This window comes from Rhodnius prolixus, unplaced genomic scaffold, assembly GCF_049639745.1.
Source record: "Rhodnius prolixus isolate KJV_2025 unplaced genomic scaffold, Rpr scaffold_9, whole genome shotgun sequence".
Classification (NCBI taxonomy): Eukaryota; Metazoa; Arthropoda; class Insecta; order Hemiptera; family Reduviidae; genus Rhodnius; species Rhodnius prolixus.
Window position 1 is genome coordinate 17,959,103 of NW_027411604.1, and position 20,625 is coordinate 17,979,727.

General features: G+C 34.8%; 1 protein-coding gene across 13 annotated transcripts in view; it reads left to right on the forward strand.

The window, feature by feature from the left end:
- The window catches only part of LOC141453943 (phosphatase and actin regulator 2), a 365,561-nt gene that overhangs the window by 112,571 nt on the left and 232,365 nt on the right, over positions 1–20,625 (forward strand). For 2 of the 13 annotated variants that reach the window (XM_074127592.1, XM_074127593.1), the window contains exon 1: positions 16,498–16,552. The exons of the other annotated variants lie outside the window; for them this stretch is intronic. In XM_074127592.1, coding sequence (XP_073983693.1) covers positions 16,513–16,552 — 40 coding nt within the window. In that variant the 5' untranslated portion in view covers positions 16,498–16,512. Of the gene's footprint in view, positions 1–16,497; positions 16,553–20,625 lie in introns of those variants that run through there. 13 annotated transcript variants of the gene reach the window in all.

Below are 20,625 nucleotides of genomic sequence, written 5' to 3' on the forward strand. Positions count from 1 at the left end.
AATTGATGCAGAAATCTGTGATTAATTGCAAAAAAGTAGGCCTCAAAACAACGTCGGCGTTATGAAAGGAATTCTCCTACTATAAGAATATAACTGAACAGAATCATCAAATCCAGTACGATTTTTTGCAAACGTGTAATTTAATAATTAATTTATTTAAGAACCATATTCAAAAATATAAAACTTACATTAAAAGTAATAAAATAAAATAAGAAGAATAAAAATGAATATGATGTTAAATGGGTGTTAGGTACCAATTTCGAAAAAAAGGATTTTCGTTTAACGAGTTTAGATCTGTGTGTTATTCTTTAGTTAATTAAAGAAATATTCCAAATAATGTGAATAAATCATCATTTCATCATTTTGAACTACTCAATAAACTTTTGGAATTAACAGGTTGTGAAGAGCTAATGAATAAGCCGAGAACTTACTTACTTATCGCTATTATCTCCAAGTTAAAAACTGAAATGTTTTATCCTAATACGGCTTATAAAAACAAATAAATACAAGAAGAAGAAAAGATAGTTTAAAGTCTACATTTTCATTAGATATTTAGTTGTCATTTTGCTATCAATATGCCAATTCCAATATTCGAATATTGAATATCGCGATATATCATACATCATTATTATTTTTAATGTAAGTTTTATATTTTTGAATATAGTTCTTAAATAAATTAATTATTAAATTACACGTTTGCAAAAAATCGTACTGGATTTGATGATTCTGTTCAGTTATATTCTTACGGTAGGAGAATTCCTTTCATAATGCCGACGTTGTTTTGAGGCCTACTTTTTTGCAATTAATCACAGATTTCTGCATCAATTTTTAACATAACCCCAATTATTGTATACCGTTCGAAAGGTGATCGTATGAAGATGTTTTTCCTGAATAGTGCACGGTTTTTTCATATAAAACGTTTTTGAGTAAAATGAAGTCAAAGTTTTTAGAAAAAATTAAAAACTTGCTATTTCCTATGTTTGGGCCACAAAGTAAAATACTTAATATTATTATTTTGGAATACAAATTAGCTTATTTAAAAGGAAATTTAACCTTCTTTCTAATGAGCTTATTAAAATAGCTGTAGCTTTAATAGTTTGAGAAATATAGGCAACTTTTTGCTAAAAAGTAGTAACACCTTGAAAAAACATATAATTAAAAATATCTACAAAACGAAGCCGAATCGAGCCATAGTTTATATGGAATTTTTTGTTGCAAATGATGCCCAGAATCGTCTTCCGAAGTTACCGTAGTCTTATGCTGAACACCCTGTATGTGAAGTATCATGTTTTCGGCAAAACGAAACTAAAACACCTCTTACACAAACGACGGTTCCGGTCAGGACAGATTTCTCTACAAACACGTGAGACGCTGCAATCGAAAGAGAAGGCTTTACGCTGCACAGCTGTGGGTCGTTAGGATTTGGCCCATGCATAGTTCTTCTGTAGCAGCATCAGTCTCGTTATTTAATAGCCACACCGCGTAGTCTTTTTTTTGGAGATTCTCACGAGAATGGATTATTTCTACGGCTAAATTTTGCCATATTTGATTCATCTGTTCTAAAAAAAAAAATATTGATAATTAATAAGAGAAGAAACTGCCCCCAGAGGCAGCACTCCGCAGAAGAGATTGAACATCTCTTTTAACCAGACATATTCACGGCCATTGGCGCTTAAGAAGTGTAGAAGAACCGCCATGAATTTTATTTATAGTGAGTTGAGGTTACGTCGAACAGGAAGGGAATATTCTGGTCTAATAAACGGATGTATCAATTCCGTAGTTGTTTTGCTTAAAATATTTTCTCAAGTTATCAGCCCATAAACTTTGTTCTGTAGTGAATTTATGGGAAAATGATGGTCTATATATTCTATATTCCAGCACAATATCCTGATTTATAGTATTGTGAGATAAATGATGGAAGGACATACGAGTATAGCTGGGATCATATTTTAGTATACTCAGGCATACTTTGGTACTTTGCGAGACATTGTTGTATGGGTAGCTCAAACTATTGATACTCCTGTCGCGTTCTCTTGATTTACAGATCATCACGCTCTGGTCCATTCTCAATAAATCTTTATTAATTTCACACAGTCTCTTGTGCAAAGGATGAAAAATTTTGCTCTTATAAATTATGTCATGTGTTAGAATGTAATAAATAGAATATTTTCGGGGTTACTCTGCTAGATATTGATACATTTCCTTCTGTTTTTTATACTGCATCCTGCTAATTTATTTTCTTAGGGTTGGAGCTTTTCTGCGGTTTTAGTTTTCGAGATATTGGATTGGAACGAACCTTTTTACCGACTTCGGAATTTCAACTTTTTCCAAGCGTTTTTCAAAAATGAAATATTAACTTATATAATTTTGTTGGCCAGGAATGGAGCTAACACTCCTTTCATCGGTCCGGAGCCTGTCTTGGGGATCACCAGGGGTTCGGTTCGGGCGGATCTCAGAGATTGGATCTGGAGGGAGCACGAAAAGAACTGGGTGATGTGTCCTGGGGTTAAATGCAGCAAGACCATGATGCCTTGGCTGTGTAAGCAAAGAACCAAAGAGACTCTGTGTTTGGGCAGAAATCAGATTACTCTGATTACAGGCCTATTCACGGGGTATGGTTGGTTCAAGAAGCATCTGCGCAAGGTGGGGCTTATCAGCTCAGAGTCGTTGTGCAGATTATGTCAGGAAGAGGAGGAAACGGCCTCTCAACTGTTGTTCGATTGCGTTGCAATCGAGCGGTTTGAAACCTTTGGAACGCTGAGGCCGAAGGAGATAGTAGCGCAAAAAGAACTAGAAGGGAAAGTCCTCAACCTCTTTAGGAGAGGAGGGTTCGCTTACTAGAACTAAGAAGAAGCTGGCACAATAAGTCTTCTGTGGCTGCGGAACCTTGGGGCGTAGGTCCCGTCCCATCTACTATCTAATCTAATCTAATCTATATAATTTTGTTGATAGACTATCTTATTTATTTTTATTTGCAAATGAGGTTTTCTTGCCTTAGTGGTGAATAATGTCGCTGACTGGTTTCGAACTGCTATCCATTATCAGTAATCGATTAATCCAATTTAGTTTAATGGGAGAATTCAATTCTTTTTTTCCGTGGTAGCATGTAGAGTGAGGCGGAAACATAGTTGATGAAATCGAAATGTTTACAGGAAACTGATTTATCTCCGTTAGATGTAAGTCTGAAACCGGTTAGCGATTGAAAAAAAACATGTGTCCTTCGACTGATATCATTGTTTTTGTTTTGTTATTTGTCTTAGCGCGTTTATTGCATCGCTAACCGGTTTTAGACTTACCGCCCATCTTTAGAGATAGATAAATCAGTTAAACGCGAACAATTTCGACATGTTTAATCATCTATTGTAAAAGTGTCACTCAAGTATAATATACGGCACCACAACTTGAGCGACCCATAAAAACAAATCAGTAAATATTGTGTGAAACGTCTTCTTTGTTCTTTGTGCCCATCACATAAAAGTGAGTACTTAACGGTGAATGATACTTGACATATATAAGTACCCTGGAGTAGGCCATGCTTTAAGGGTTCTCATTAGAACAATGTAGAACTTCCTCGCACTTCTATCTTTGTTCTCCTGTGCTTGATGTGCCCAAGAATTAACTTTTTACAAATAAATTATTTCAACTTCTCTTGTTCACTTTAATAGTAAGGGAATCGTGCCGATTTTTACTTGTCTCTTTTATCTGCATTGAGAACCTTGCAGACAACGGAAGTGGTTTTTAAAAAATTGGTATATGTGTGTGAGTGAGCAACATAACTCAAAACAGAAAACATTTGGAATCGGTACCACCACGAGTTCCGGTTATAAGCTTTGTGAAATTTCTTGTTTTTTTTTTTCTTTTCAATCGATTTGATTATTACCGCGGTAAAATTTTGCCATAGGTAGTACAGCTGTTCTGTACTATAAATAATTGAATGCTTCACTTGCCAAATCGATTTTAATATCTGAACACTTTATTGACTCCTAACTATTATAATAATCAAAACTAATTTAGCTGATAATAAGTATTAACACTACTAAATGACAAAAAATTGTTTTAGCCATTGAATAATGAATAATTTACTTCAGAAGCCAATCTGATTAACACCATACTCTAATGTAAATTGTAATAGAAATTCAGTTAAACCACTTCATACAACGCAATTGGCGACTTCTTAAACATCTATTATACATGATTATTATACAAATTCAAGGACAAATCGACATGATGGGAGCTCAAATACACCTATCGAAGAAGACATCATTTATATTGCTGAAGAATCAATTTAAACTAAGTAATAATACTTGTAGTATTGGTAACAGATCAGTTATTACTAATTTTTGCTAAAATCTTTAATAAAAAATGTATATAATGAAGTTTTCTTGTAATAGAAATATAAATTTAAGACTGAATTTGAATTATTCGCTTTCTTTCACTTGCCAAATCGATTAACTTCCTAAATCATGTAAAAATTGTCGTTATAATATCGATATATTCCATCTTATACTTTTATTATGTCGTTAGATAAAAGATACATCTGCAGCAATACAGTCTACATCGTCTATTTGAATCTATTGTTTAGCAGGAATTTTGAAAAACAATATTATACTAGTTTCTCATTTACGTAATCACATATAAATGCTCTAGCTTAAAATCTTTCTTCTAGAACTCTTTCTGATAACCCAACAAGATGTCTTTAAAGACAGTGTCCTCGTGATCTCCTCTCTAGTGAAGAGAGTGACTAATAGTTCAGTGTTTTGGAGTGTTACCACTGGGTAACTTCTCCACTCGTTTACTTCTACTGTCCACTGATTCTTCTACAACCCTTCTTGGCAACCCAACAAGACGTCCTAAAAGACAGTGTCCTCGTGATCTCCTCTCTAGTGAAGAGAGTGACTAATAGTTCAGTGTTTTGGAGTGTTACCACTGGGTAACTTCTCCACTCGTTTACTTCTACTGTCCACTGATTCTTCTACAACCCTTCTTGGCAACCCAACAAGACGTCCTAAAAGACAGTGTCCTCGTGATCTCCTCTCTAGTGAAGAGAGTCACTAACAGTTCAGTGTTTTGGAGTGTTATCACTGGGTAACTTCTCTACTCGTTTACTTCTACTGTCCACTGTTTCTTCTGCAACCCGACAAGACGTCTTTAAAGACAGTGGCCTCGTGATCTCCTCTCTAGTGAAGAGAGTCACTAATAGTTCAGCGTTTTGTAGAGTTACCACTGGGTAACTTCTCCACTCGTTTACATCTACTGTCTACGGTTTTTTCTACAACCATTGGCAACCCAACAAGACGTCTTAAAAGACAGTGTCCTCGTGATCTCCTTTCGAGTGAAGAAAGTCTTAATAGTCTTAATGTTTTGTAGAGTTACCACTGCGTAACTTCTCCACTCGTTTGTATCTACTGTTCACTTCTATCATTGTCACTTATAGTGCCAAATAAACGCAAAATAAATATAAATGATAAACAAATAATCACTAAAAAGCAATTTCAAAGAAAAAATCGTAGGAGCTATTGATGAGAATATATATCAAAATAATTGAATTCAAAACTGGCTAGAATCCTCTAGCGAACTTTGGGCCGGCCGATTGCGGAAGTACTCACGACTACCGAACGAGCATTCCTGTTACATATCTACGAACACTCCTCGGACTAGGGGGAAGAATTCGGAGGCTTCCGCTTGGTTATGGAATCCACTTTAAAAACAAAATTGTTCATTATTATAAGCAATATTCCAACTTCCAAATTTGAAAAGCAGAACTGTAATTTATATTTATGCAATTACTGTGTGGCCTGGCTAGATGAGATTATATTCATTACAATAAGAACTATGATAATGGGGCTTACTTGGACCCTCTTTGCCATGCTGCGATTCATTTGCGCATTTTAATTTTGTGAAATTAAAGTTGGAATTAGTAGAAATTGTATTCATTAAAATAGTACTTAGTTATTCATTGTAATAATAAAGTGCCCTGCTTTCGGGTAGGGGCCGCTACTTTACATTTATGTTCGCTCTTTCCTAATTACAAAATGTTACTAGAGTGTTTCGTACACGATTCCACTTTTAAAGTTGTACACAATAATTACTTGTTAAAATTAATTTAATTATTATTTCCATTCTTTGCACAGTTAAAATTTAATTTTTAAATAAGTGAGTTTTGCTTCTTCTCGTGACTGCCCTAATTCACCGTTTGGGGCGCTACTTTTCTTTTTCTAGCTCTGCCTTGTTCTTGGTTGTCATATTTTGAGTGTTCTTTTTTTTATGGAAACACATGTTTTCAAGGATCTCCACCTTGAAAGTAATATATTTTTTGCACAACTATTTGGAGTGGTTCCTAAACATTGGCAGGAATAAAAAAAATATAAAAAACTGGAGTAAATACTCTTTTATTGCAATCCCAAAATTTCTAATTCGCAGTTTCAAAGCAAATTTAATCTTTACATTACATAGGTGGTAAACAGAAAAATCTGTTTGTTTACTCGTAATGTTATTCGAAAATTAGAACAGCAGAAACAGTGAAGATCCCAAACTGACTTCCGTCAGGCTAAAGAAATTCTTGGCCTGTCTAGAACGGCTGTGGTTGGCTTCAGCAGGTCCCAGATCCGCCAGTTTGTTCAAGTGATGCATGGGCATGCGAATTGAGCTTCAAATTTGACCTAACTCAGTCGCCAATCTGCGCTGGCTGTGGTGAGTCCAATGAGACTGTCCAGCACTTTGTAGAGGTGTGTCCCGTTTATTCTAAAACTAGATTCCTCGTCTTCGGGAGGTGTTAAATGTTTCCCTACCGGAGATTGTGGTATCTGGCAATCTTTACCAGAACTCTCTAGGTTTATTCAGTGCACTGTGGCAATTCAGTCGTCATACTCCCTAGTGTCCTGTCACTACTTAATTAGTTTATGGTACTATTATCCGGCAATCTTTAGCCGGATTTGTTGGTCTTGAAGCTCCGGTGTCTCTTGTGAGGTGATGGAAGTACGAGGAACAATGGGCATTTTGGCTTACCTGCGTTCCTTCCCCATTTTAGGGATACCGCCCTTTAATGCAATCATAATAATAATATAATAATATTTATTTATTTTGTTTTGAAGAATTCCTCATACAAATGGAGTTGCGTGACAAAACAGAATACATTTCTTGAAATATAAATACAAAATAAAAATAAAATATAAATATATATATATATTTATAGATGCTCATTAAAATAATAAGAATAATAAATTTATCTCTTTCAAATTTCAAATAAAACAAGACAATTCAACTGACATTCTGCTTACGTAAAATAATGATAATACAAATAATTTTGGATTAAAAAATTTAGAATTTGATTCATAGGCCTGATATTACAAAAAAATAAATATCCATTTTGTCCGTATTATCAATAATCAGTAAGTTAGAAAAGTTTTCATCCAAACTTACGTTACAGTCTATGTAGTTAGTGAGAAATCTATTTCTGATATTGGCGAGTGGGGCGTCAAGACAGCAAGGTGAGGTGATGGAAGTACGAGGAACAATGACATTCCATGTCAAATCAACACGGGGTCTGAACCTCACCATCTCGGATTTTCTTGAAATTAGGCACATGTGTACTGTTGGTATAGACTTGGAAAAATATGAAATTTTACTGTGATATGTCAACTGGTTTATGAGTTACATGGCTGTAAAGTTGCCAAAAATGGGCTGAAAAACAGGGAACCCCGTGTTTTTGAATTACTGTAGAAGCTTTCCTAATTGAGCTACAGACTTGGGATTGGTGTCATTTTATAGCATATATAATGCTCTTTCCTGTGATATGCGACACCATATGGGTTAGGATAAATAAATGTTTTAAATTGAAATTTAAAATTTAAATTTTTTAAATCCCATTTACCTGTTGTACCCTGTAGGTACAGGTGTAAATTTCAATAAAAGGATAAATAAAAAAAAAATTTAAAAAAGTACATATTTTAAAATTTTAAAATTAATTCCATGAATAGCTAGTAGTGTTGTGAATCACTGTACAAAATATTAATTTAGGACGACAATGGCTTCATTGTTAAAAAAATTTAAGACTAAAGCTCCAATCCGATTAATTCAACTCTGAATTCATGTTAAAGTGAATATCATCTGGCGAGCGATCGCTTGCAAGATTGCAAGGTTGTTCACCATCAAATATATGTAGAGCTTTCCTTTGCAGAGCAGAAAAATTTCTGCAGAAATTAAATTATAATTCTAAATTATATTCTAAAATTTAAATAACAAGATTTCTTAATTTGGTAATTTGCCCAATTTTTAGAATGCGCTTCTTTAAAAAAAAAAAATGCTTTTTAAGAGAATCTTGAATATAAAACATTCCAGTTCAATTATCAAAGGTAAATAAAATAAGCTGGTGACGTAAAAAGCAGTCTTGTAAAAAATTAGACTGAGAGGTTCTGTGCCTGTTATATATTTATATATATTATATATTTTTTTTTATAATTTATTTTTATTTCACCCTTCTTTATGAAAGCGTGTTGGTGCTGAGATCGTATTTATCAAAGTCTTTTTATTCACTCGTTTTTTTCATATATTCACATTAATCTTTCTAAGATCTTCCTTCCGGGTTGGAAGTAGACGAACGTCACCCCAAACTGTTGATTAATTATACTCCTTAGCTGCGGAAAAATGTTGCCCAGGGATTGAAACGCTAGGTTGGAAGTGTCCTAATAACATGCTCATCATGGTCCAGCAATACCATAATGTTGAGCTCCAAAATTTATGGAACTGTTGGCGGTTAAAGGAATGCATTCTTTATCTTTTTTGAACGTGGCAATAAGCGACAGACCGATCACTAAACCACAATTGAGGTTATAAAATAAAGAAGACGATCAGGCAGTAAAAGTACATCGTGAAAAGTAAGAAATGCATGGTAAATGCATCGACTATTATAAGGAAAAGTCCCTAATAAAGTTTGGAGTGACAGAATTCTGGGCTAGAAGTCTTGTGATTTGGAGCGAGCAGTGCGGTTTTCGGCTAAGACCACTGTGGTGAAGGTTCTACTATCAGAACGTGGAAATGAGATAATTCGTTGACGAGCGGTTTAAGAAGTGTCTGGATGAAGCGGAACTTCGATTTCCAACTCATTCTATTTTTTAAGTAGCAACTAAAGTAATGCCTATTTTTTTTTAGGCTGGCTTTACGCCCGATTACCTAATTAGGTGCCTTAGACGGAGGCGACTAGCCACCCTACTTTACTATGATAAATTCTCATATTAATCCGCCACGGTAGCCGAGAGGTTAGAGACGAGACCTGAGAAGCTAATATGTATTGTGGTACTGGGTTCGATTCCCGGTCTGTAGGCCTTGGATTTTATTTAATGGTTAATAAAAGGAATTTACAGTAAAGTATGTTAGCTAGTCGCCTCCGTCCACGACACCTTACTGGTAGTTGGACGTTAAGCCCCGCCTGAAAAAATAGGCGATTACTTTACTTCTCGTATTAATCATTAAATAAAATGCCAGGCCTAGACCGGAGAATTGAACCCTGTACCACGATAGATCTTAGCTTTGCGAGCCTCTACTTTAACCGTTCGGCTACCGTTTCTTATAATAAATCTCATAAAATGTAATTAATTGCAGAAAAAGAATAGATAACTTAATTAAAACTTGCTCGTGCAATATTAAGAATTAATCATCAACTAGATTATCTTCCACTGTCAGTATGATCACAATTGTTAGTACAATAAACATCTTTATAAAGTAATAATAATATGTAAAAACAAAACCTAAAAAACATCACTGCGATTTGTAATTTGTGTCCTAATTTTTACAATTCCATAGTTCAATGGAGGCACTAAATTCAATGAACATCAGCAGATAGCCTGTTCGTTTAAGTCTAGAGAGTTTGTCTACTGAATCATCGTAACGATTGCAGTGGGGAAAAAATGTGCAATATTGCATAATGGAGGGGAATTTTGTAAAGTACTACTTTTAATCATTGAATTATTTTCATGGTACCGCTTCTAACATGCTTTTGTTGTCTTTCAAGTCCAAACTGATTCAACAGTTTTCATTTCGACAGCTGGCAGTTTAAAAAAAACACATGTTTTTCTATGTTTTACATAAAACTTGAGGAAGGTTTGAAATATAATCTTTTATGGAAATTACTTTGACCCATTATCGCAACTTATCATCACAAATTAGGTATTATGCAAAATTAAACTAACACATGTACGGCTACAAATTAAGATATATGAATTTGTATGAGCTAACACTGTATGTAATATACAAGCGGACATTGTCAATGGTACATGATTTAGTATTCTGTGGCTAGTGTGATAATGGGAATCTACACTATAATCTAGTAACTCACTTTCATGGCTAGTGGATATAGTATTCTTCATTTTTTAAGATTGGCTACGTCATAGAAAGAAACTAGAAATTACGTTACTGGACGAAGGGTTAGAACCCTGGGTAGCTGTCAAACGATTTTAGAAATAAAGGTTTTTGACTAAAGATGGCAGCCATACAATTACAACATTCTTGCATTAGTAACCACCATAATTGAATATTATTTAACACTTTAGATCTTTTATTAAACAGGTAATTACCATAAATAGGTAACTACTACTCAAACAAAATGATATTGACGTATAAAGGGGATAACGCATGCGTACTAAGTTGCAAGCAACAAATTCAAAGACTATTTTATAAATTTTGTATTTTTTGTGTGCTTGGTTTAATTATTCTAATTTTAAACTTTAATTGCATTTTAGGAAACAAATATTTCTGTACGAATATTTCATATTATGTTGGATTTTTAATATATTATATATATTTTTTTTATTTTCAATCTTTATATAAGTTTCGCCATGAAGTATTTTTGCAGTTTCCGTGTTTTAGCATTTGTGGAATCTAGTTATTGCGTTTGCAATTACATTTCCTGCATTCTTGATCATCACGTAATTGTATTAATTCATTTATACAATGATGCATCGCTCATTTTATTTCCGGATTCTTAGAATTTGATTTTCCTTAATGAAAAATTGCATGGGATAGAGAGGCTGCAGATCACAGGTTCAAATCCAGCTGCTTGCTGGTCCTTAGATTTTTTCTTCCTAGAAGCTGCTTACAGCTCACTGTCCTGTGATGGACAGTGAACCTACTGAAAAGCCTGGGCGCCTATGACCTCAGATGTTGAAGCGCCTTAAAAATAAAATAAAATAAGGGAAACAAACTTTCAATTGGGGAAGCCCAGCATTCAGAAAAATTAGTTGTAAGAGATTATTCACTAACGTTACCGTCTCGCATTACAACTTGCTGAGTAAGCACTAGTGTTCATTCAAACCGTAATTGTAGCTTTACGCCGTAAATTCATGAGCAAAAACTAGGTCGAATGCTACCAGACCTCAATTCTAATGAACTGAACCAGAGATTTAAACCACTTGACAGACTATTTGACAAATGCTCCAAATATGGACGACGGTTTATCTGATATAAACTTAAGGCTTTGGGCACACAGAAAGCGGTCTGTAGCGGCGGGCAGCGAACCAGCGGTCGTCGCGGCGGTCTGCGATATGGGGACGTCACACAGGACGCGATTCTTCTGATTGAGCGGTCCAGTTTGGTCGCTTTCTTCTTGAGAAGTAGTAGTGCGTTGTCTTGTTCTTTGTTTTAGTTTTTATGTATTGAGTATGAGCTCGGACGAAGAACAACTCCTTCTGCTATTAGCTTTGCAAAGCAAAAAGAAGAAAAGACGAAGTTGGGAGCATGAAATCAATAAGAAGGGAGAACAATTAGGGGAATACCACCGCTTATGTATCGAACTGGAGTCACATGAAGATAGGTTCTTCTAGTATCTTCGTATGTCGCGAGAATTAAATAAAAAATGAGTAATAAAGTTTCTTAACATTGGAATCTTTATTTCGTACTTACTAGGCGGCAAGGTGATCACGTTGAAATCTGTAATTTTGTACTACCAGACCCGCTTGTCGTCGCGACAAAGACTAGCCCGCCGGCGGCAGACCGCGTTCTGTTTGACAGAGATGAGGCAAAACATTGTGTAATACAACTAGACCGCTTGACCACCTCTGTCGGAGATCGTTGCCGGCCGCGACAGACCGCTTTCTGTGTGCCCAAGGCCTAAGATCTGTAACTACACGATTCCAACTCTGCAGTCTAAAATCCTTCGTCGCATTCTAAACATTCCTTTCTATCTTCGTTATCTAACTATCCCTGAAGACCTCATTCACATCTGAACTCAAATATGTTCACAACCACACTGCCCCATCCGACCACCGAAGACGGCTGTGGCCTCGTGACTAACTGATAAGGAGTTCATCACTAGCCGCTCGTTATTCACATTTTTTAAATTAAGTTCTTTTCACATTCACTATTTCTCCAGCGATTTTAGTAATATAAAAAATTAACATTTCATTTGGCACATCTTTGACAACATTTTAATTTTAACGTCTTCGCTTTAAACTTAATTTTCTAAAATTTGTGTTGCATTCAACTTAAATGTTATATTTAATCATGTAACAGAAAACGCCAAAAATATAACATATTTATTATTTTCCTAATGTTCTTATACGAGACTTAACTCGTATAAGTTAGTGTAAGTTATACTTAATTTATTGTATATTTTGTACTTACAATATATTTATTTTCTTGTTACAGGTAAGTAGCCTGGTCGTACTAATTGGTCTGTGAAGATTTCCATTTTAGAAGTTTGTATAATTTCAGTTCTATTATTAACCTAATTAAACCAGTTTCTTTAGAGCTAATTTAATTAACGAGATAGAACTATTTTAATGTTTTAAAATATTTGTAAAGAGCTTTCCTTATTTCATTTTTATGATTTCATTCTTCTCCTGGGGTTACAGAATCATTTAACTCTAGTTTTTAATGAGTTTTCAGTTCAAAAAAATCCATTGAGGGATTTAAATGAGTTTATTTTTTTTAATGAGTTAATTGCTGTCATTTTAAATTTATTGAATTTAATAAAATAAATAACTTTACAAATTAATAAAACTAATTAACTTAAAATTGACAGTCTGAAATCTATTGATTTTGGAAAATGTATTTCACTCATATATTTGACATGTACCTTTATACAGGGTGATCCATTTAAAACGCACCAATTGCTAATAACTTTTTAGGAAAGCGGAATTTCGAAAAAACTCACGAAGTAAACTATATGTCATTTTTGATCTAGTTTTCAAATTTTCCACCCCCGATGCTGTATCTTCTTTTTTGGAGGAGTTACGGCCAAAAACCTGATCGGGGTTTCATAAGGACCACTGGTTTTGACAAAGATTATGAAAACTACATAAAAAACTATGAAAAGTAACGTTAATCCTGTTTCGATATCCCTAATATTAGTTGAGATATTCAAGATCAAAGTTACTATTTTACCTATTCGTGAACGGTTTTCAATATTCATTTTCCACCAGAAATACACGTTTTGGGAGGTCCTATGACTGTAAAAAATGTTATTTGTGACGCAAAGTAAAATAATAATAATAATTGAAGATTTTTAGAACATGTAGTGTAGTGTAATGATTGTGGGTGAATCAGGATAAATTTGTTTTATCATCAAATAAAAGCAATCATCATATCATTTTAACGTATCCCGTATGCAAGACTTCTTGACCTATGATTACGGTCAAGAATATCTTGCCAGGGATGGGCGGATGTTGGTCTAGTGGTCAAGAGCGTGGCTTTGTAAGTGAGAGATCACCAGTTCGAATCCCGCGTTTGCAGTCATTCTTATTGCTTAAAAAACCATAATACTTTTTTAAATAAAGTGTAGTCATACGCGGGATTCGAACTGGGGATCTCCCATGTACAAAACCACGGTCTTAACCTCTAGACCGACACCCCGCTCATCTCTATCAAGATATTCTAACCGTAATTATTTTTTACAGTCAGAGGACCTCCCAAAACTTGTATTTCTGGTGGAAAATTAATATCGAAAACCGATCACGAATAGATAAAATTGTAACTTTGATCTTAAATATCTCGACTAATATTAGGGATATCGAAATGGGGTCAACGTCATTTTTCACAGTTTTTTTTTTTTTTTGTAGTTTTCATAATCATTGTCAAAACTAGTGGTCCTTATGAAACCCCAATTGGGTTTTTAGCCGTAACTCCGCCAAAAATAAAGGTACAGCATTCCGTTTTGCTAAAAAGTTATTAGCGATTGGTGCGTTTTAAATGGATCACTCTGTTTATTTTCAGTAGGAATTACTGTTTCCTAAAGGGATAAGTGATAAGATAAATTTGTTGCTAAATATACGAATTTGAAAAATATTCATCGACTGAAAGTACCGCTTCCGAATTTTCCGCTTTTCTGAGTGTTTTTTCACCTTAAAATGCCTTCTACGATTGTCTCTATACGAGGGTCGTTTGAAAAGTCCGTGCAAAAATAAAAACTACTTAATTTTTTGGGGTAAACCTTTTTTATTTTTCAACATAGTCTCCTTTTAGGCTTATACACTTCGTCCAACGCTGCTCTAGTTTGTTGATCCCTTCCGAATAATAGGATTTGTCCAAGTCTGAAAAATAGCCATTCGTTTCTGCAATCACCTCCTCGTTTGAATAAAATCTTTTTCCCGCCAGCCATTTCTTCATATTGGGGAACAAATAGTAGTCCGAGGGAGCCAAGTCTGGAGAATAGGGGGATGTGAAACGTGTTGGAACCCTATTTCCATTAATTTTGCGACCACAACTGCTGAGGTGTGAGCTGGTGCGTTGTCGTGATGGAAAAGGACTTTTTTGTGGGCCAATCGTGGGCGTTTTTCTTGCAGCTCGGTTTTCAAACGGTCCAATAACGATGAATAATATGCACCTGTAATAGTTTTACCCTTTTCCAGATAGTCGATGAGGATTATTCCTTGCGAATCTCAAAAGACAGTCGCCATAATCTTTCCGGCCGAATGAACGGTCTTCGCCTTTTTTGGCGCAGATTCCCCCTTGGTAACCCATTGTTTAGATTGTTCTTTGGTCTCAGGAGTGTAGTGATGTATCCATGTTTCATCCACAGTGACGAAACGACGCTTAAAGTCCTGCGGATTCTTCTGGAACAGCTGCAAACCGTCCTTGCAACACTTCACACGATTTCGTTTTTGGTCAAGCGTGAGAAAATCACTCGACTTCCTCGATTTAAACGAATGCCAAACACAAAGAAATAGAGCGATCTGGCTGAAACTTGGTGTGTGTTCTTCCAAGAGATGCTACTAACTAAACATAACCTCGATACGCGCCAGTAGTGCTATCTCTCTGACTTTGCACGGACTTTTCAAACGACCCTCGTACTTAGTATATAAACTTACATACATGTGGAACATTTAATTTGAAGTTAGATAATATATGTGCTCCTAAACTTGGCGATCTTTGATTGGAATTTAAGAGCAGTAGTGACTTCAAGCAGTTTGCTCCAAGAATTCGTCTAGAAAATCAGTCTTTGAACTATTTTTTGAAATTCTTGAGATATTACAATCGATTTCTGCTTCATTTAGATCGAAAAAAAAAGGAACAATATCCTGGTTTACCGTCTATTTTAAGCTGAGAATTCAATGGCGTAGAAATAACTGTAGGAAAAACATTTTAGTTTGAGTTAATAAATATAGTCGCTCTAAAAGAAGCTATTGACTTGTCGGCCGACCTCTTCGATTTGATGGCATTGAGAGGGCAAATAGATAATCCAACTCGTAAAAGAGAGACCCCCCTTTCTATTGAATAAATAAATTTAAAAAAGTATTAATGAAATCTCGACAATTATGTCAAGGGTAGGGTTCTATTTTTTTCCTACATTTATTTAAGTGTAACACATTGGCTGGCTGTTTATATTCATAATATGGATTATAATCTATAATAACTAAACAGGGTTGTCTTGAAATAGACCAGAACTATGGTAACTAGGGCATCATTTTGTTGGATAGATAAATGTCTATATTTTTTCCAATATTTTGCTCGTAATTTGTAGAATTATCGAGTATAAAGAATCTAGTAGTTTTTTTCCTATAATAATATTTTTGACGTACAATTTGCACTTCCGTTTGTACAACTATATTGGCTTCAATTAGACACAAGTTCGAAACTGATATTACACAACAAAATAAAGCTTTTGTTTCATCAATGTATCATCAGTTAAGTGATGAATTCATCACCATCAGTCTCTATAAGATCAAATTGTTTTTCGTTTAAAACAAAAATTGTTTCATCATTTTACCACATAAGATCAACCAATTCCCTGTATTAACTGATTTGCTTGTTATTCCGAGCATTTTGTTATTTACTGCCTTGAATAAGAAGGCTACTCACCAGACCCAATATAGCCCGGAATGTTTGGCACTCCACTGTGCGCTCCCTGGCGCGTACTTCTTTTTTACATTCTATACTCAGTTTAGTTTCACTTCCAGACCTGGCAACTATTCTATAATTTGTGAATGTGTTTGTCTATTATTTTTTTCCAATACTTACATATATTATTTTGTTAATAACATTAATTTAGTTCTATTTGTGAATACTTGGATTATTACAGAAAATATGAGACATTCTAAACGTGTCTATTTTACCACGGAAATGAGTTAGTGATTTCTTATAATTTATTACTTATAATTATTTTTAATTTTACAAATTTTAATTTAAAATAAATATTTACCATGAAATTATACGCATAAATCTCATGGTAAAACGCACCCATTTTATGTAACTTCGTTTCTAGGCGGCCAATTTAAAGGTCAAAGACTGGGGAACGTGTTTGTAATAAGCATATTTTGGGAATCAGGAAAAGAATTTTAAAAACATAAAAATAACTTTAATTTACATTAAAAAATTAGATCACTTTTAATTTTATTCAGTCTATTTTGTGAAATAACACTTTTAATTATTGAATTTTTTTTTTTAGATTTTTAATTTTGGTTACAATATTTAATCCTTATAGATACTTCAGATTAAAATTAATATAGCGGGACCTACACCTTAAGGCACCGCAGCTAAAAGAGGCTTATTGTGCCTTCCTCTTTGGATCTAGTAGATGAAACCTCCCCTACTAAAGAGGTTGAGGACTTTCCCTACTAGTTCTTTTTGCGCTACTATCTCCTTTAGGCTCAAATAGCCAAAAGTTTCATAGCGCAACAGCATTTCACAGCAAGTGAGAGCCCGTTTCCTCCTCTTCCTGACACAATCTGCGCAACGGTTCCGAGCTAATAAGCCCCCACCTTGTACAGATGCTTCCTGAACCTACCATGTCAGAGTAATCTGATTCCAGCCCAAGTCCAGAGTCTCTTTGGTTCTTTGTTTACACAGCCAAGGCATCATACTTTTACTGTGTTTGACCCCTGGACATATCACCCAGTTCTTTTCTTGCACTATCTCCAGATCCAATCTCTGAGAGCCGCACGAACTTCACCCTTGGTGATACCCAGAACAGATTTCAGGCCAATAAATGGAGTGTTAGCTCCGTTCCTGGCCAGTTAATCGGCTGTTTCATTCCCCTTGACCCTCACATGACCCGGCACCTTTTTTAAATTCCCAAACCAGAGAAGTTAGAAGTACTCGTAAGGGCATTCAGTGCAGCTTGGCTGTCCGAAAAGATGCAAATCTCCCTATTTCTAAGATCCATTCGCAGGTTTCCCTCAGCACAAGTTTTAATTACAAAGAGTTCGGCCTAGATAAATACTTAATCGGTAATAAGTCTAAATATTCCCTGAAAGAAACCCATCTAGGAAAACCCAATCTCTCAAAAACACAAGTGCCCTAATTCAACTATTTTTTAAAGAATGTTTTAAATAAAACTATGCATCAACGATAAGTATGCCTAGATTAAAAAAGAAAAAAAAATCTCTGGCGCTGGATTTGAACCCATCATCTCCGAATGGGAAAAACCTAAATTTTGGTTGTAAAACCCCCAATTTTAAAAAATTGCACGATCGCAATACTGCCCTTATCCAAGTAGGAGAAAATGAAAAAATTATAAAACTCACTCTGTTAAGCGAGCGTCCGTAATTTGCTAGCGAATGCTCCTAAACTTTGAACTGAACTTACTGCTTTGTTGTGCAGAATTTCTAATTAGCAGCAGCCATTGGTTAGTTCTGTATAAATTTCGGGTGTGTTCTACATCTCTAATTACAGTTGCCTAAAGTTTGTCATAGAGTCCTCCAGGACTCAGTCAGTTCGTATTAATTTGAATATCTGCCAACAGACGTTCCAAGTGTTGTTTTTTTTACACACGTGAGTATTCTATGTTCCCTATTTTCATTTTAACCAAGTTATTTCTGAAAGTTTTCTTTTTTGATTTTTCTTAGACTAGTTTTTCTATTGAAAAATTATATTTAAAGCGAAATTTATTACGTGTATTTGGGACTGCCGGGGTTCAATTGATTAGCAATAAATGAGCCCTTCACTGCACAACTTGATTAACTCCATAAAACAAAAAAGTGGGAGAAATGCGATGAAATAATGTACATTGTTTTTTTAAAATTCCTGTTTATAATATAAATTCAAATAAATTTACCGTTACCATTCAAGCGACTGCTACTGAATTTGAGTTGAATTATTGCAACGATTTTTACTAAACCATGGAAGTTAATCAAAATGGCTTCTGAAATACATTTATTTGTTATTCAATGTTAATTTGTATTATTATGAGAAATGCATAATAAATATAAAAAGCTATGACTGAAAACTTTGATATTTAAATTGAACATATTTAAAAAAGTGGAGTTAATTGTGCAATGAACGGCACAAATATAGTATAAGTAAATTTTTAACAATTTGTGATGCACAAATGAATTCAGCTCATTCATGTTGATTAAACAAGCGGTTCATGATATTTTAACTTTAATAACCCTTGGCTTAAAATGTTATTATATTATAATTTCAATGAAAAGTGAAGTTAATAGTAGAATTATAATAATTATTTTTTTAAATCTTTTATTGGAATTTACAACTGCAACGGTTGTTGCAACCCACAAAGATGGTCCCTGATAACAAAAAATACGTGAAAATCACGAGTGGAGAAGGCACCCAGTGGTGTCTCTCCAGTAACGGGCTTTGCTATACTGCTCTCACGATAAGAGTAGATCTTCTCTTCAATCTCCTTAGAGGAGTACCTGGTAATGTGGAGGAAGATAGGTGTTCTTCAATGAGAGGGTTAGGATGAGCTGCTGTATAGTGGAATGAAATTTGAGAAAACGAGTGTTAGCAAGATCTAATAATGAAAGAGATTTTGAGGCTATTAGGGATAGTGAGGTTAGATATATGGAACTTAAGAATTTTTCGAAGTATTTTCGACTGTAATTTAATATAGAATTATTGAAGTTTATTTTCCAATGCGGAGATCCCGGGTTTTGAATCCAGCTGCTGTCCCGTAGATTTTCTCTTCCTAGGAGCTTCTTACTAGCTCACTGTCTTGGTGATGGACAATGTTGTCTGTTACGAGAACAGGTAATCCGGGCAGCTTTTCATCTGGGTGGCAATTTCTCTGGGCCAATTTCTTACATACATATTGAGAAGGCTTAGAACTATACCTTACTCGTAATTAACAATTCAGGGGTAACGTACTCCATCTAGCTCCCAAAACTGCTTAAAGAAGCATTTTTCAAGGAGTAAGCTTATACAGGGTGATCCATTTAAAACGCACCAATTGCTAATAACTTTTTAGGAAAGCGGAATTTCGAAAAAACCCACGAAGTAAACTATATGTTTTTTTTTGGTCTAGTTTTCAAATTTTTCACCCCCGATGCTGTATCTTCATTTTTGGCGGAGTTACGGCTAAAAACCTGATTGGGGTTTCATAAGGACCACTGGTTTTGACGATGATTATGAAAACTACATAAGAAATTGTGAAAAATACGTTAATCCCGTTTTGATATTCCTAATATTTGTCGAGATATTTAAGATCAAAGTTACAATTTTATCAACTCGTGAACGGTTTTCAATATTAATTTTCCACCAGAAATACACGTTTTGGGAAGTTCTCTGACTGTAAAAAATGTTATTTGCGACGCAAAGAACAAAAATAATAATAATTGTAGATTTTAAAACATGTAGTAGAGTGTAATGGTTGTGGGTGAATCAGTGATAAATTTGTTTTATCATCAAATAAAATCAACCATCACATCATTTTACTGCACCCAGTATGCAAGACTTATTCACCTATGATTACGGTAAGAATATCTTGCCAGGGTGTTGGTCTAGTGGTCAAGAGCGTGGCTTTGTAAGTGGGAGATCCCCAGTTCGAATCCCGCGTATGCAGTCATTCTTATTACTTAAAAAACCATAATACTTTTTTAAATAAAGTGTAGTCATACGCGGGATTCGAACTGGGGATCTCCCACGTACAAAACCACGGTCTTAACCTCTAGACCAACACCCTGGCAAGATATTCTTACCAGGATGTCAATCATTGTCAAAACCAGTGGTCCTTATGAAACCCCAAACAGGTTTTTAGCCGTAACTCTGCCAAAAATGAAGATACAGCATCGGAAGTGAAAAATTTGAAAACTAGTTAGAAAAAACATACAGTTTACTTCGTGGGTTTTTTCGAAATTCCGCCTTCCTGAAAAGTTATTAGCAATTGGTGCGTTTTAAATGGATCACCCTGTATAATAATAATAATTAAGAATATTAATAATAAACTTCATTATGATAATAAAC